At 42.5% G+C, this 14,710-nt stretch overlaps 2 protein-coding genes across 3 annotated transcripts; both read left to right on the top strand.

Annotated features, from left to right (window-relative positions):
• Positions 1-439: 439 nt before the first annotated feature.
• On the top strand, positions 440-3,986 carry LOC112254167 (zinc finger protein 468). The gene is made up of 2 exons (XM_024426458.2): positions 440-940; positions 1,384-3,986. The coding sequence occupies exons 1-2, from the start codon at positions 760-762 to the stop codon at positions 2,301-2,303; spliced, it is 1,101 nt and encodes a 366-aa protein (XP_024282226.1). The 5' UTR covers positions 440-759; the 3' UTR covers positions 2,304-3,986.
• A 1,919-nt stretch (positions 3,987-5,905) lies between these two features.
• Positions 5,906-13,981, top strand: LOC112254166 (zinc finger and SCAN domain-containing protein 2). 2 transcript variants are annotated; one of them, XM_024426457.2, is made up of 6 exons: positions 5,913-6,524; positions 7,261-7,676; positions 10,676-10,880; positions 13,164-13,274; positions 13,378-13,426; positions 13,607-13,981. In XM_024426457.2, exons 1-4 carry the CDS (start codon positions 6,347-6,349, stop codon positions 13,232-13,234), a joined length of 870 nt encoding a protein of 289 aa, XP_024282225.1. In that variant the 5' UTR covers positions 5,913-6,346; the 3' UTR covers positions 13,235-13,274; positions 13,378-13,426; positions 13,607-13,981. The 2 variants fall into 2 exon arrangements, with proteins under 2 accessions (XP_024282224.1, XP_024282225.1); XM_024426456.2 differs by lacking the exons at positions 10,676-10,880; positions 13,164-13,274; positions 13,378-13,426; positions 13,607-13,981 and having other exon boundaries at positions 5,906-6,524; positions 7,261-8,369.
• Positions 13,982-14,710: the final 729 nt, after the last annotated feature.

The following is a 14,710-nucleotide window of genomic DNA, read 5'->3' as shown; positions in this document are numbered from 1 at the left end:
TGCATATTTTAATAAGACAATTCAGAACAATCATAATACAAAAACGTATTATTGTGTCTACATTAAACTGGTGAAAGTGGATTGTGATATGATTACGGGGGGAAATGACCCTATTAGGGTGTGATACCTGGCCTTAAAAAAATATTTGTCTTCCTCTTAAGAAGTTCAATTCCAAATGTTTCCTAAACCGTATCGCAAGCGAAGCGTATGTGTTTAGGCAAAAGGGGACCTTGAATGACGACTGTAACGCAGGCAATTGGGTTTTAGTAATGATTATACAACATTGAGTTAATATTTTTATTTCAACTTTATTTGACTAGACAAGTCAGTTATAAGAACAAATTCTTATTTACAATGACGGCCTTCACCGGCCATGCCCGGACGACGCTGGGCAAATTGTGCGCCACTATATGGGACTCCCAATCACGGCCGGTTGTGATACAGCATGGGGGTAAAATGGTTTTAAAAAATCTAGCTCTTGTAAATATAAAATAAACTCGCAGCATAAGGAGTTGACTGTATCGTGTACTTATACACTGGCATTTCGTTTTGCTAAATCTTGAATGTATTCCATTGATAACAATAATACTCAAATAGGCTATGAGCTGAACATATATTTTGGCCCCATTAGATTTAGGGCCTCGCGTTTTCCTAATATTACGGTAACAGCGGGCATTCCTTGTCACGTGATCAACGAGAGCATCTTTTTGGTCCATTTTGGATGATAGCTGAGTCCTTGTAGCTAACCACGACCCGAAAATGACAAAACTGCAGTTTTTAAACGTATTTTTGACCGAGCGGCTTATGCTCGCTGCCCAGGAGATCTACAAATCTGTCGAAGACACGATTTTGGAATACCAAGAGGAGATTGCGCTCAGGGAGAGGGAGAACGACCATCTGAGACGCAGACTCCGAGACGCTGGGATTGAAATATGGCCAGGTTAGTAGCTAGCGTAGGCTATTATGCTAACGTTAAAGTTAGCGCCGAAGCCGCACGCTAAAGCAAATTGGTTGCTAAACTGTTGTAACGGTACATGCATTGCCAAGCAACTAAAAGGCAATCATTAAAAAAATGTTTTTGACACCCTTGTATTAATGTTGCGAGAACTAACTAACGTTAGCTAGTTAATGTTTTTCAGAAAGCTAATAATGGTAGCTACGCTAACGTAGCTCCTTCACGTAACTAGCCACCTTTGTTCGTTAGCCAGCTAACTAGCTAGCCAACAAGTTATCTAGTTAGCTGCAGAGATTCAGACTCATTTGACTCAGCTGTTTTGTTTATCATTTCTGAAATCGAGTTCCTTTGATACGTAAATGTAATTGATAGTGTTTTTCCTCGATCGTAAATCATGACTGCCAAGTCCCTCCCTCTCTTCCATCCAGACCGTCAGTCTATGGCACTATTGGAGGAGGAGGATGGCGAGCATCCTCGCCGGGAGTGGAGCCCCAGCATGGGCCATGAGGAGCGAGTCCCCATCCTGATCAAGGAGAAACGGGAGCTCAGGTCCAGCCAGGGGGACGAGCAACTCCGGGGCCATGGCTCCTGCAGCACCCCAGAGTCCATCTTCACTCCTCCCCGCGTCACCAACGAATACCCCCAGGACCCTCCCCACTCCTCTAACCTGCCCCAGAACCCGTCGGTGGAGAACAGAGAGCGGGACCCTGGTCCCAGAAGCTCATCCAGACACGTCAAGTCAGAAGTGTCCCACAGAGGCTCCTCATCATCTTCGTCCAACAGCGTCCCGCAGCCCCTCGCCACAGTCAACCCCAACTGCTCCAACGAGAACAACATTGACATCATTGGAGTGGAGAACGGAGGACAGATGTTGGTGTCTGGGTCTAAAGGACGAGCTGGTGGGAGCAGAGGTCAGGCCTCCCATTTAGGTGACCAGGGCAGTAACGCGGCCGCAGAGTGTGGAAAATCCCCCCTCCAGGTGCACGTGTCATCGTTCTGCTGCAAGGTGTGTGGGGAGGCATTCAGCCACGTTGGACACCTGCATGTCCATGTCCAGGTGCACACCCGGGAGAAGCCGTACCGCTGCGGGGTGTGTGGGAAGTGTTGCAGCTCCTCCGGCAGGCTCCAGGAGCACGCCAGGAGTCACACTGGAGAGAAGCCGTTCCGCTGCCAGATCTGTGGGAAGGGATTCACCCAGATGGCCCATTTGAAGGTCCACATGCGGATCCACACGGGAGAGAAACCATACAGCTGCCCAGTGTGTGGAAAGTGCTTCAGCCGCTCCGACAAAATCAAACGTCATCTCCAGACCCACAGTCGTGAGGGCACTTACTTCTCAGGGCAGTAAGATGAGGGAGACCACCGGTGGTTGTTAATGAGCGACTGGGTCTGTATGAATGAATGAATGAATTACTGATTATGGGACATTTTTTAAAAGCTAAAATTGCTGCCATTAAGACGGCTTGTTATTTTTCTCTTTCTCTCAAAGAGCTAGCGATTCTGTGACTTTCTTAGAATGTTTTATCTCCTAGTTAACACTTCTCTCCATGCCATAGTTTCTCTCTCATGCAGTAGGTTTGTATAGTCGATTTAGTATGTGTCCATTTACTTTTTGTACTTGTCACTGAATGGGATAATAGGGAATCTTTAAACACCAAATTGAACAACTTAGTAGCTAGTCTTTCTGAATGATTTAGTCTTTACTTTTAGTAATGAACTTGGTAGCATGATGATGAAGTCTTCCACTATGCGCCTTGAAACGGAGATGCGTTCAGGCTTGCAACAATAAGCAGCATTCCAAAACGTGGTGGTCTTTTCCCAGACGATTTGCACAGGGCCAATTTACACATTTCTAAAATAAATTGTTTTATGTTTTTTTTTTCTCTTCATTAATTTGTAAAGTATATCACAGCTTCTAAAACCCACTAATCTTATTTCCTCAGTCAGCTGGCTGAAGTACATAAGATGTTTTTATTTGTAATTCTAATTAACAATGGCTAACCGTATGGGCATTGACTATAAACAGTTGTCCATTCCTTGAGTTTACAAATATGGATAAGTACACATGTTCACCATTTGTTAGTTAGGGTCAGGTAGTTTAGGCAATAGTCCTGCCTGCTCGATTCAAGGTTTCTGTACAGTCACCTAAAGCCTCCCTGATACAACTGATGTTAAAGGACCATTTGCCTCTCTCGTCATCATTGCAGAACTGTGTACTGCCACCTGAATTTCAGTCAACTAACTTATCTTACAATTAAAAACATACTTATCAGTGAGGATTCAATGCAAAGACTGCTATTTTGCAAGATAAATGTTGCCTTGATAAGGATTGTTTGCTAATTCTGTATATGACCTATCTCTGATGCATATAGAGTGTGTGTCCTCTCTATGATCCGCACTACAGAATTTGACCAACACGGTGCAGAGACCAACAGATTCCCCAGCTGAGCCATACAGTATTACCCTGTATCTGAGCTGCTTGTTCCCGATTGTTGGTCCTGAGCTCAGCACTGCACATACTGTATATTCACTATAGTAAAGATCTGTTCTTGATGGCCAGTTGTTTAAGTGTAACATACGTTTTGTTACAGACAGATCAAGCCTACTCCTGGAATCAAAAGCACTTTAGATAGTTTATATTGCAAGTGCTTGTAATCTAGGGGTAGACTTAATGCAAGTCTCTACCTTTTTAGAAGTTTTTATCAGAACTTGAGCAGTGCCTAGCTGAGAGCGAGGCACATGAACAAGCAGTAGGCCAATGGCCCGGACCAGAAACAAACCATTGCCCAATCCCCTAGGCAAGTGTCTTGGGCAATAGGTGCTTGGGGTTGTTACTAGTAGACAGGGTCTTTATCTCCTCTCAGGACTGAGGCTACTACCGTAGGCCCTCTAATTTAACCAGCATTCCTCCCCTTCTCTCCCACACAGTTTATTCTGGGACACCGCTGCTCCCACACACACACACACAACTGTACAGTGTTGTATCATTATGTAATAAATGTAATTTTTTAAATAAAGTAGTCTTTGAGTACCTTGTCTAAATCGTCAGGTTCCTTCCACACAAGGCATAGCGGAGCTTTAGATTGAATAATGCTAGAGTGCATTATCTGACAGCGGATCAAATGAAAGTTTGAACACATTAACTATCCTTAACCTAGAAGTACCGTGTAACAAACTTAACTTTCATATCTTATGTTTAACTCTGCATTGTTGGAAGAGGACCTGTAAGTAAAAGTTTTACTGTTAATCTACACCTGTTGTCTACAAAGCATGTGACAAATAACATTTGATTTAGATAGCCACTGCAGAGAAGCTCAATCCCCAATCAAGATGGTGCTACCCATGCCTATCCAATCCTTTCCGATCTACAAAAGTGGTTAGGGTTTGATTTGGGATTCAGGGTTTAGGTACCACATACATCTATTCCAGAATGTATCTATAGAGCCTCACTGTGGTGTCAAAACCTAGCGGAAAAACAAGGTAATGGGTCCAATTGTTTTTCTAGCATACATTTTTCACAGGGGATTTTGGAAATACTCCAAAGGCTGTGTTTTGTGTAGGGTAAGTACCCAGGCGTGATGTTTAGATAACCATGTAAATCTCTCTCAGACATGGTGACTTACCAATTTAGTTGGCTCTATTTACTCTGATTCGAAAATGCTAATTAGTGTCGAAGCAGACATCATGCAAAACTACAAATCCCTGCAAGCTCCTGCATGTCATCTCTAGCTGACATCTTGGCTAACAGGTATTGTGTCAATCTAAAACTTGCACAAAACAGTTCACAGAATTGTCAATTTCAAAGAAATGTAGCCAATTTATGAATTACTACATTTAGCTAATATTAGCTAGCTAATCCAGATAGTCTTACCTTTGCCTCGATTCGCCAGTCTTGCCCAGATCGTGGCATTTGTAGTCATTTAATGATAGCGACATTAGGATAATTTATGTTTGGGGGTAAATACAGGCGAATATATCGACAAGTCTCCTTTTCCTAGAAATTTACAAGGCTATCAAAACGTCATGCCAGGGTAAGCCTACATGAAACACAGACCTTATTTGAAGTGTTTCTAAAATCCCCTATGGGGAAAAACGATTGGAACCATTTCCCTGTTAGATCACTACGTTTTATGGGTATTATGACAAACTTTTGTACGCTAATAATCTATTGTTTTCATGCGCTAATGAATTTGTCTCTGATGGTATAATTATTTCAACTGCCCCAGGTTCTTAAGTACTTACGGTAACTAACAGCGGGCCAATTTCTGATTGCGTCACATTCTCAAGGCGTTTTGTTGTGTCGAAGATTATCTATTATATTGACAAGATGGTCTATAGACCGCTTTAACAATGGAAATACATGGAAACATTCTAGATCAAGCCCATGATTTAATGTAGAAAATATCACAGGAGGTTGGTGGCCCCTTATTTGGAGAGCACGGGCTGGTGGTAACAGCTGGAGCGGTATGAGTGGAATGGCATTGTAATGAAACGGGCAGGGGGCAGGTCTAGAACCCTCAACCTCCTAGCCCGAAGTCCAGCGAGCTATCGATTGTGCCCCAAAAGCATGCCCAAGCGGCAGTGGCGATATCTACACTTTTTAACCCAGGTTCGTTTCAATTTGTTTGCCATTCCATTTGTTCCATTCCAGCCATTATTATGAGCCGCCATCCCCTCAGCAGCCTCCACTGATTTCAATAAACAACCAGAAGTTATGACGCTAGTAATAGCCTACACCACACGTGTCAAACTAATTCCACGGATGGTCGAGTTTCTAAAGAATTCCCCTCACCTGGTTATCTAGGTTTTATTTGAAAGGAAAAAAACAAAAAACCTACGGACCCTCGGCCGTCCACTCTTTTCTCTCCCCACCCGTGAAATTTCAGTCGCATCTCACCCCTTGCACTTATTTGTCCATCAAACATGTAGACAACTCGTTTAGCCACGCTAATTGGTGGAGTAATGTAATTAGCTAAAATGTAAAACTGTTGATTTCACTGGTACAAAATGAAGGAAAAGGAACTATAAGAACCGTTACTTTTGGGGTGTTTAACCGGTTCAGAACTTCATGCTGGTTGGACCACTGGGACAGGACGAAATATATACGGGTTCTGCTCAGAGAAGAACGATAGGAAACCGTTAACAACCCAAAGATTATGAAACGTCCATTAGATCAAATAACGCTCACCTATCAAAATAGCAATTCACTTTTATCTTGTCCAAATTCGACACTCTCGTTGCCCCTCATAACAAACAAAAAAAGAATACTCACTTGACACGTTGTGTGCTTAACGCTATAAATCTAGGCGGAGTCGAACCTCCCGCTTCGCCTCTTTCCTCTCCGCTTGTGTTTAGCGGGTAAATGTGCCCTGGCTACCATCGACCCTCAAAATGACGAAATTACAATTTCTAAATGTATTTTTGACAGAAAAGTTGATGTTAGCTGCCCAAGATATATATAAGCAAGTGGAAGAGACCATATTAGAATACCAGGAGGAAATATTCCAGGGAAAGCGAGAGAATGACAAACTGAGACGCAAGCTTCACGATAATGGGATTCCATGGCCAGGTTAGTAGCTAGCTTGCTCTAAGAAAAATAACCCCGGGGTTTTATAGGCGATGATTTGTGAAAAACTGGGCCAAGGTGTTCGGAGCATGCTATAGATACCCGATTAGCACAGATGGTCGCCTCTGTCTAATGATTTTTTTTAACGCTGTAAACATGAAAATATGGCATTGTGGGAATCCTAACCTTATAAAGGTGTGTAGTAATTTAACCTTTTCGTTTTTGGACTTCTTTATCGCTGATATTAAAGATAAGGGCCTTACGGTAACAAAACCGTACTACACCACGCATCACTTAACGTTCAGACCGAGTCGGGGCTCTTATTAAAACAGAAGATACTTTCGTGAATAGACGCTATAGTTAGCTATCTACTAGCCTATTCATAGACACTAACGTTTGCTGACTAGCAAAGCGGTGCTAGCGAGGATAATATGCACACATTATGTAATTTGTTATTTTATCTGAAATACGCCGTTATGCTTCAAGCTAACCAACAATTAACGTGCCATATGGCAGTGGCTATCTTGGCAGATTAGCTAGATAATTTAACTCTTTGCAGAGACTGCTAGCTAGCATTCATGCCTAGCAAATCCCATAGTTGTCAATACATTCTGTGTATTCTGTTTCTCGCTAGCTGTGAATTGGTTAACTCAAACTCAGAACTGTGTGGTAGCAGGTCGTGATGCCCAAGTAAAGGTGCCTAGCTAACAACACTACGTTTTCCCTTTTTGACTTTCAGACCAAGAGCCCTTTTCTCCTGTAGAATCTGAGGAGGAGGAGGAGGAGGAGGAGGAGGGAGCCATTGGGCATAAGCAGGAACCAGACCTCGGACAGACTTTGGAGAAACAGGAGGGAAGGGCCAGAAGGGAGGAAAAGCTGTTTAGGGGACTGGCCCCGCTGTCTAGATTCGTTCCTTCTGATGGAAATGATGACTATGATCAGAACCCACCTCAACCCACCTTACATCAGTTCCAAATACAAACTCACACTGGGAAGTCTATAGAGGCAGGCTTTCTATCAAGCTCAACAACCTCCAATCCAATCAAAACAGAGACTGATAGATTGGGCGTCTGTCCATTGGATGATACATCAAGTGACCCAAATACTTTCTCTTCAGGGAACCTCGACCTTTCGGCAGCACAGAGTGAGAACAGTGTAAGTATGATGGGGGTGGAAGGTGGTGACGAACTACTGTCAGGATTTGAGGCTCTACAGATACCGCTACACACTGAAAATTCAAATTCCCTTCAAATCCACCACGACACGTCATTGTGTTGCAAGGTGTGTGGGAAACCCTGTAGACACATGGGCCATTTAAATGCACATGTGCGAATGCACACGAAGGAGAAGCCATTTCTCTGTGGCTTGTGTGGTAAGTCCTTTAGCTCGTCTGGGAGGTTGAAAGGCCACCAGAGGATTCACACAGGGGAGAAGCCCTACCAATGTCATATCTGTAGGAAACGTTTCAATCAGACGGCGCACCTGAAGGTACACCTGAGAGTCCACACAGGGGAGAAACCATTTAGTTGTCCCGTCTGTGGGAAAAGCTTCAGTCAATCCAACAAGGTGAAAAGACACCTTGTGACACATTCTAGAGATGGTTCGTTCCTACCAGGCCTATAACGGAGATGTTTGTTTAAGGAAATGTTTGTTCAAATCCATTCTGGTGAAGGAAATATTTAGGCTACTGGTTTATAATGAGGATTTTAACATGTATCTTCCCAACCATACAGTGCATTTGAAAAGTATTCAGACCCCTTCACTTTTTTCACATTTTGTTGTGTTACAGCCTTGTTCTAAAATGGATTAAATACATTTTCCTCATCAACCTACACACAATACCCCATAATGACAAAGCAAAAACAGGTTTTTAGAAAAATAATTAACTGAAATACCTTATTTACATAAGTACTCAGACCCTTTGCTATGATTCGAAATTGAGCTCCGGTGCATCCTGTTTCCATTGATCATCCTTGAGATGTTTCTACACTTTGATTGTAAAATTCAGTTGATTGGACATGATTTGGAAAGGCACACATCTATTTTATATAAGGTCCCACAGTTGACAGTGCATGTCAGAGCAAAAACCAAGCCATGAGGTCGAAGGAATTGTCCGTAGATCTCCGAGACAGGATTGTGTCGACTCACAGATCTGGGGAAGGGTACCAAAAAATGTCTGCAGCATTGAAGCTCCCCAAGAACACAATGGCCTCCATCATTCTTAAATGGAAAAAGTTTGGAACCACGAAGACTCTTCCTAAAGCTGTCCGCCCGGCCAAACTGAGCAATCGGAGGAGAAGGGCCTTGGTCAGGGAGGTGACCAAGAACCCAATGGTCACTGACAGAACCTTCCAGAAGGACAACCATCACTGCAGAACTCCACCAATCAGGCCTTTATGGTAGAGTGGCCAGACAGAAGCCACTCCTCAGTAAAAGGCACATGACAGCCCGCTTGGAGTTTTCCAAATGGTGTCTAAAGGACACTCAGTTTATGAGAAACAAGATTCTCTGGTCTGATGAAACCAAGATTGAACTCTTTGGCCTGGATGGCAAGCGTCACATCTGGAGGAAAACTGGCACAATCTCTACGGTGAAGCATGGTGATGGCAGTGTCATGCTGTGAGGATGTTTTTCAGTGGCAGGGACTGGGAGACTAGTCAGGATCAAGGGAAAGATGAACGGCGCAAAGTACAGAGAGATCCTTGATGAAAACCTTCTCCATAGCGCTCAGGACCTCAGACTGGAGGTTCACCTTCCAACAGGACAACGACGCACAGCCAAGACAACGCAGGAGTGGCTCCAGGACAAGTCTCTGAATGTCCTTGAGTGACCTAGCCAGAGCCCGGACTTGAACCCGATCGAACATCTCTGGAGAGACCTGAAAAAGCTGTGAAGCGACGCTCCCCATCCAACTTGACAGAGCTTGAGAGGATCTACAGAGAAGAATGTGATAAACTCCCCAAATACAGGTGTGCCAAGCTTGTTGCATCATAGCAAAGAAGACTCAAGGCTGCAATCGCTGCCAAAGGTGCTTCAACCAAACTACTGATCAACAAACTACTGAGTAAAAGGTCTGAAGACTTATGTAAATGTGACATTTCAGTTTTTTTATTTTGATACATTTGCAAAAATGTATAACCTGTTTTTGTTTCATCATTGAAGTATTGTGTGTAGATGAGGGGTAAAAAAAACAATTTAATCAATTTTAGAATAAGGCTGTAGCGTAACAAGATGTGGGAAAAGTCAAGGGGTCTGAATACTTTATGAATGCACGTTGTCTATGTAATACTTTACCTCAATGGCATTGTCTATGTAAAGAAATTGTCAAATGTATTATTATTTTTAAATTGGTAAGCCTACAAGTACAGAAATATAATTTCCTGTTATACATTTTGTTAGTCAAAGGACTCAAACATCCAAACTATTCTCTTCATTGACTGACATCTATTGGTAATGCATTTCAATGTTTATTTACTTTGAATATTCTTCAAGCATTTGACTCCTTTCACACTGCATTTTGATACCTTTTGAAAAATCGAAATAACGCTATTTTGTCATTTTAAACCTTTAGGCAAGTAGCCTAGTGTAGGCTAGTGACCTTCATAAACAGAAGTGAAATGTGATCTTGGTGAAAACAGTTATTGGACAGTTTGATGTGAATGGGATATTTTGGAAATTTTTGTGTTATGTATTTTAGTAAATAAAGGTCAGAATTGTTGAAACAAAACATCAGATTTTTTTCATTTTATTTAGTTGTGGGTGTTTTTGGATGGTAGTCGTCCCTTAAAATGTTAAGCCTAGATGTCAAGAAGGTTTTAGAATCTGCGAAGTCGGGTGAATGATGGTAGCTGCTGATTCAATGCCAAGAAACAACGCTCCAAAGTGGGAAAGCTTCATAATCACTCAAAATCAGCTTCACAGTGGTCAGCTGACTTAATATTTCTTTAGTCGAGTTCAGTATGTAGAACGTATAGAATTTATTCTGGGAACAGACAACTATACAGGCTATGTGTGGTTTTGTGGCCAATCCACCACCTCAACTGTTCACCCCTCTTCTGAATTGTGAGGTCCCTCCCAGAAAATGTTAAACCATTCATAATAAATGTAATAATCAAGAAAGTCTTGTATACATTTTCTACCTATGTGGGTTCCAGGACTATGAGAACACTGATGACTTCTGGTGCTGTGCAGTGTGGAAGGAAAGCAAGGAGGAAGTGGAGGGTGTGGTTCCCAGTACCTGGGTGGTGGGCAGGAAGGTCATTTCGCCTCCAGCCAATGGCAGCAAAGTCCTGAAAGAAAGACACAAGCCAGGAGCCAATTGGACAGCATATGACCTTATTAAGGTCAAACTATTCTCAGGTACTGAAGCATCTAACCCACCACGTACAGTGCATTCGGAAAGTATTCAGACCCCTCGACTTTTTCCACATTTTGTTACATTACAGCCTTATTCTAAAATTGATTAAATTAGATTTTTTTCCTCAATTTATAAAAATACCCAATAATGACAAAGTAAAACAGGTTGTTAGAAATTTTAGCAAATTTAAAAAAGAAAAAACAACTGAAATATCACATTTACATAAGTATTCAGACCCTTTACGCAGTACTTTAAAGCAATTCTGGCAGTGATTACAGCCTCCAGTCTTCTTGGGTATGACGCTACAAACTTGGCACACCTGTATTTGGGGAGTTTCTCACATTCTTCTCTGCAGATCCTCTCAAGCCCTGTCAGGTTGAATGGGGAGCGTCACTGCATAGCTTTTTTCAGGTCTCTTCAGAGATGTTCGATTGGGTTCATGTCCGGGCTCTGGCTGGGCCACTCAATGACATTCTGAGACTTGTTCAGAAGCCACTCCTGTATTGTCTTGGCTTTATGCTTTCGGTCGTTGTCCTGTTTGAAGGTGAACCTCTGAGGTCCTGAGCGCTCTGGACCAGGTTTTCATGAAGGATCTCTCTGTACTTTGCTCTGTTCATCTTTCCCTCGATTCTGACTAGTCTCTCAGTCCCTGCTGCTGAAAAACATCCTCACAGCATTATGCTGCCACCAACATGCTTCACCGTATGGGATGGTGCCAGGTTTCCTCCAGAATTGATGCTTGGCATTCAGGCAAAAGGGTTCAATCTTGGTTTCATCAGACCAGAGAATCTTGTTTCACATGGTCTGAGTCTAAGCGGGCTGTCATGTGCCTTTTACTGAGGAATGGCTTCTGTCTGGCCACTCTACCATAAAGGCCTGATTGGTGGAGTGTTGTAGAGATGGTTGTCCTTCTGGACGTTTCTCCCATCTCCACAGAGGAACTCTGGAGCTCTGTCAGTGACCATTGTGTTCTTGGTCACCTCTCTGACGAAGGCCCTTCTCCCCCGATTGCTCAGTTTGGCCGGTCGACCAGCTCTAGAAAGAGCCTTGGTGGTTCCAAAATTCTTCCATTTAAGAATGATTGAGGCCACTTCTTGGGGACCTTCAATGCTGCAGACATTTTTGTCACCCTTCCCCAGATCTATGCCTCGACACAATCCTGTCTTGGAGCTCTACGGACAATTCCTTCGACTTCATGGCTTGGTTTTTGCTCTGACATGCATGAAAATGTAATTATGTTGAAACCATTGGAAATATAACTGATGGGCGCCACTGCACTGTATAGAGATTGAGGTGCAAGCCGTTGCTGTGCGCTCATTGGCTCTTATTTGAGCCGCTTCTCGCTCTGTTTGCTAGAAATATACACTACCGTTCTAAAGTTTGGGGTCACTTAGAAATGTCCTTGTTTTTGAAATAAAGGCCCTTTTTTCCCCCATGAAAATAACAACATCAAATTGATAAGAAATACAGTGTAAACATTGTAATGTTGTAAATGACTATTGTAGCTGGAAACGGCAGATTTGTTTATGGAATATCTACATAGGCGTACAGAGGCCCATTATCAGCAACCATCACTCCTGTGTTCCAATGCAATGTTGTGTTAGCTAGTTATCAATTTAAAAGGAGAATTGATCATTAGAAAACCCTTTTGCAGATATGTTAGCACAGCTGAAAACTGTTGTGCTGATTTAAAGAAGCAATAAAACTGGCCTTCTTTAGACTAGTTAAGCATCTGGAGTTTCAGCATTGGTGGGTCCGATTACAGGCTCAAAATTGCCAGAAACAAAGGACTTCTGAAACTCATCAGTCTATTCTTGTTCTGAGAAATGAAGGCTATTTCATGCGAGAAATTGCGAAGAAACTGAAGATCTCATACAACGCTGTGTACTACTCCCTTCACAGAACAGCGCAAACTGGCTCTAACCAGAATAGAAAGTGTGGGAGGCCCCAGTGCAAGTAAATCTCACTTTTAAAAGTTAATATTCAGTTAACTCATACCCAACTCCTCTTATACTGGTATTTGTGGCCAAAGTATAAATTGGAGAATTTTTTTTTTTTTTTAAACACCTCAAACAAAATTGCTTGCTGTTTCCTCATAGAGGATGTCAGTAAATGTAAGAGATAAAAATATTACCTTATTTGGGGTCACTGAATAAGATACAACTATGCTGGTCTCACGTCCCTCTTTAGTTTTGTTTACGCTAAGGCTTGGTCATATACTATTGGTTAACAACCAATACTCAAAATGCTTTAAATACAGCCAGAGCTACTCTGTATGGTTTCAGAATCTCTGGAGGAGTGTGAAGGGTACAGTAGGTCCAGTGATGAGCTGACTGACAACGGAGACAACACGTGAGCCTAACACGTGGAGGAAGACGGGCGAGAGGGACACATTGGTCAGTGTGAGAAGTCTTAAACATAGACGTTGATTAATTAGGATTGTTTATGTAGAACAGTGTGTTTAACTAACATTTTGATTTCCATAAACTTTTACAAAAGACACTAGGCAGATACCTCAAGGAGGACCCCATGGAGATGAAACACACAGGTGAGAGAATGCTTAGATTGTATTCGGCCACTGTTTTACTTTCACTGTACTAGCTATATGTATGAAACACAATTTTGTAGTGTTACATGAAGTGTAAGCGTATTCATACATGTATACTCATTGCCTGTTTGTTGAAAGTTGTGGCAGGTTCATCAAACTCCCCTCTGCTCTCCTCTTCAGAAATGTCGAACTCTGGAACCCTGGAGGAAAGTTCTGCAGTTCTAGAAGCAGAACCTCATCTTGATCCATCTGAGATCAGAGGGCAAGTTAGGTTACCCTATATCTACCAGTGTTATTTCCCATTGGTTTTCCACACACATGGTCTGTCAGTTTGAGGCGCTGTACACTACATGACCAAAAGTATGTGGAACATCTCATGCTCGTCGAACATCTCATTCCAAAATCATGGGCATTAATATGGAGTGGTAACGCTCGAGCAAGCGGTTGCTCCCGACACCACTTGGGTACACTACAGCATCCACCGAGAGGCTTTTGCTGCCAAGGGAATGCCTGGCAACTTGAAAGACGTTTTGTACACTACAGTGAAAATGGTTAACTTTGTTAAAGCAAGGCCCCTGAACTCTCGTGTATTTTCTGCACTATGCAATGATATGGGCAGCGACCATGTAACACTCGTTATCAAGGGGCAAAATATTGACACTTTTTTTCTTTTTTTAAAATTGAGAGACCAGCTTAAAGTTTTGACTGACCATAATCTTCACTTGTCTGACTGCTTGCATGATGATGAGTTTCTCACACGACTGGCCTGTCTGGGTGATGTTTTTTCCCGCCTGAATGATCTGAATCTAGGGTTACAGGGACTCTCCGCAACTATATTCAATGTGCAGGACAAAATTGAGGCTATGATTAAGAAGTTGGAGCGCTTCTCTGTCTGCATTTACAAGGACAACACAGGTTTTTCCATCATTGTATGATTTTATTTGTGTGTAAATTAACTCCAGCTTATGGACAATGTCAAATGTGATATAGCTAATAACCTGAGTGAGTTGGGTGCACAATTACGCAGGTACTTTACCAAAACGGATGACAAAAAACTGGATTCGTTATCCCTTTCATGCCCTGCCTCCAGTCCACATGATATCTGAACAAGAGAGCCTCATCGAAATTGCAACAAGCAGTTCTGTGAAAATGTAACTTAATCAGAAGCCACTGCCAGATTTCTGGATAGGACTCCACTCAGAGTTTCTTGCCTTGGCAATTTGCATTGTTAAGACACTGATGCCCTTTGCAACCACATACCTATGTGAGAGTGGATTCTCAGCT

Source organism: Oncorhynchus tshawytscha, linkage group LG07, assembly GCF_018296145.1.
Source record: "Oncorhynchus tshawytscha isolate Ot180627B linkage group LG07, Otsh_v2.0, whole genome shotgun sequence".
In the NCBI taxonomy this organism is placed as follows: domain Eukaryota; kingdom Metazoa; phylum Chordata; class Actinopteri; order Salmoniformes; family Salmonidae; genus Oncorhynchus; species Oncorhynchus tshawytscha.
This window is presented reverse-complemented; position numbering and strand designations above follow the sequence as displayed.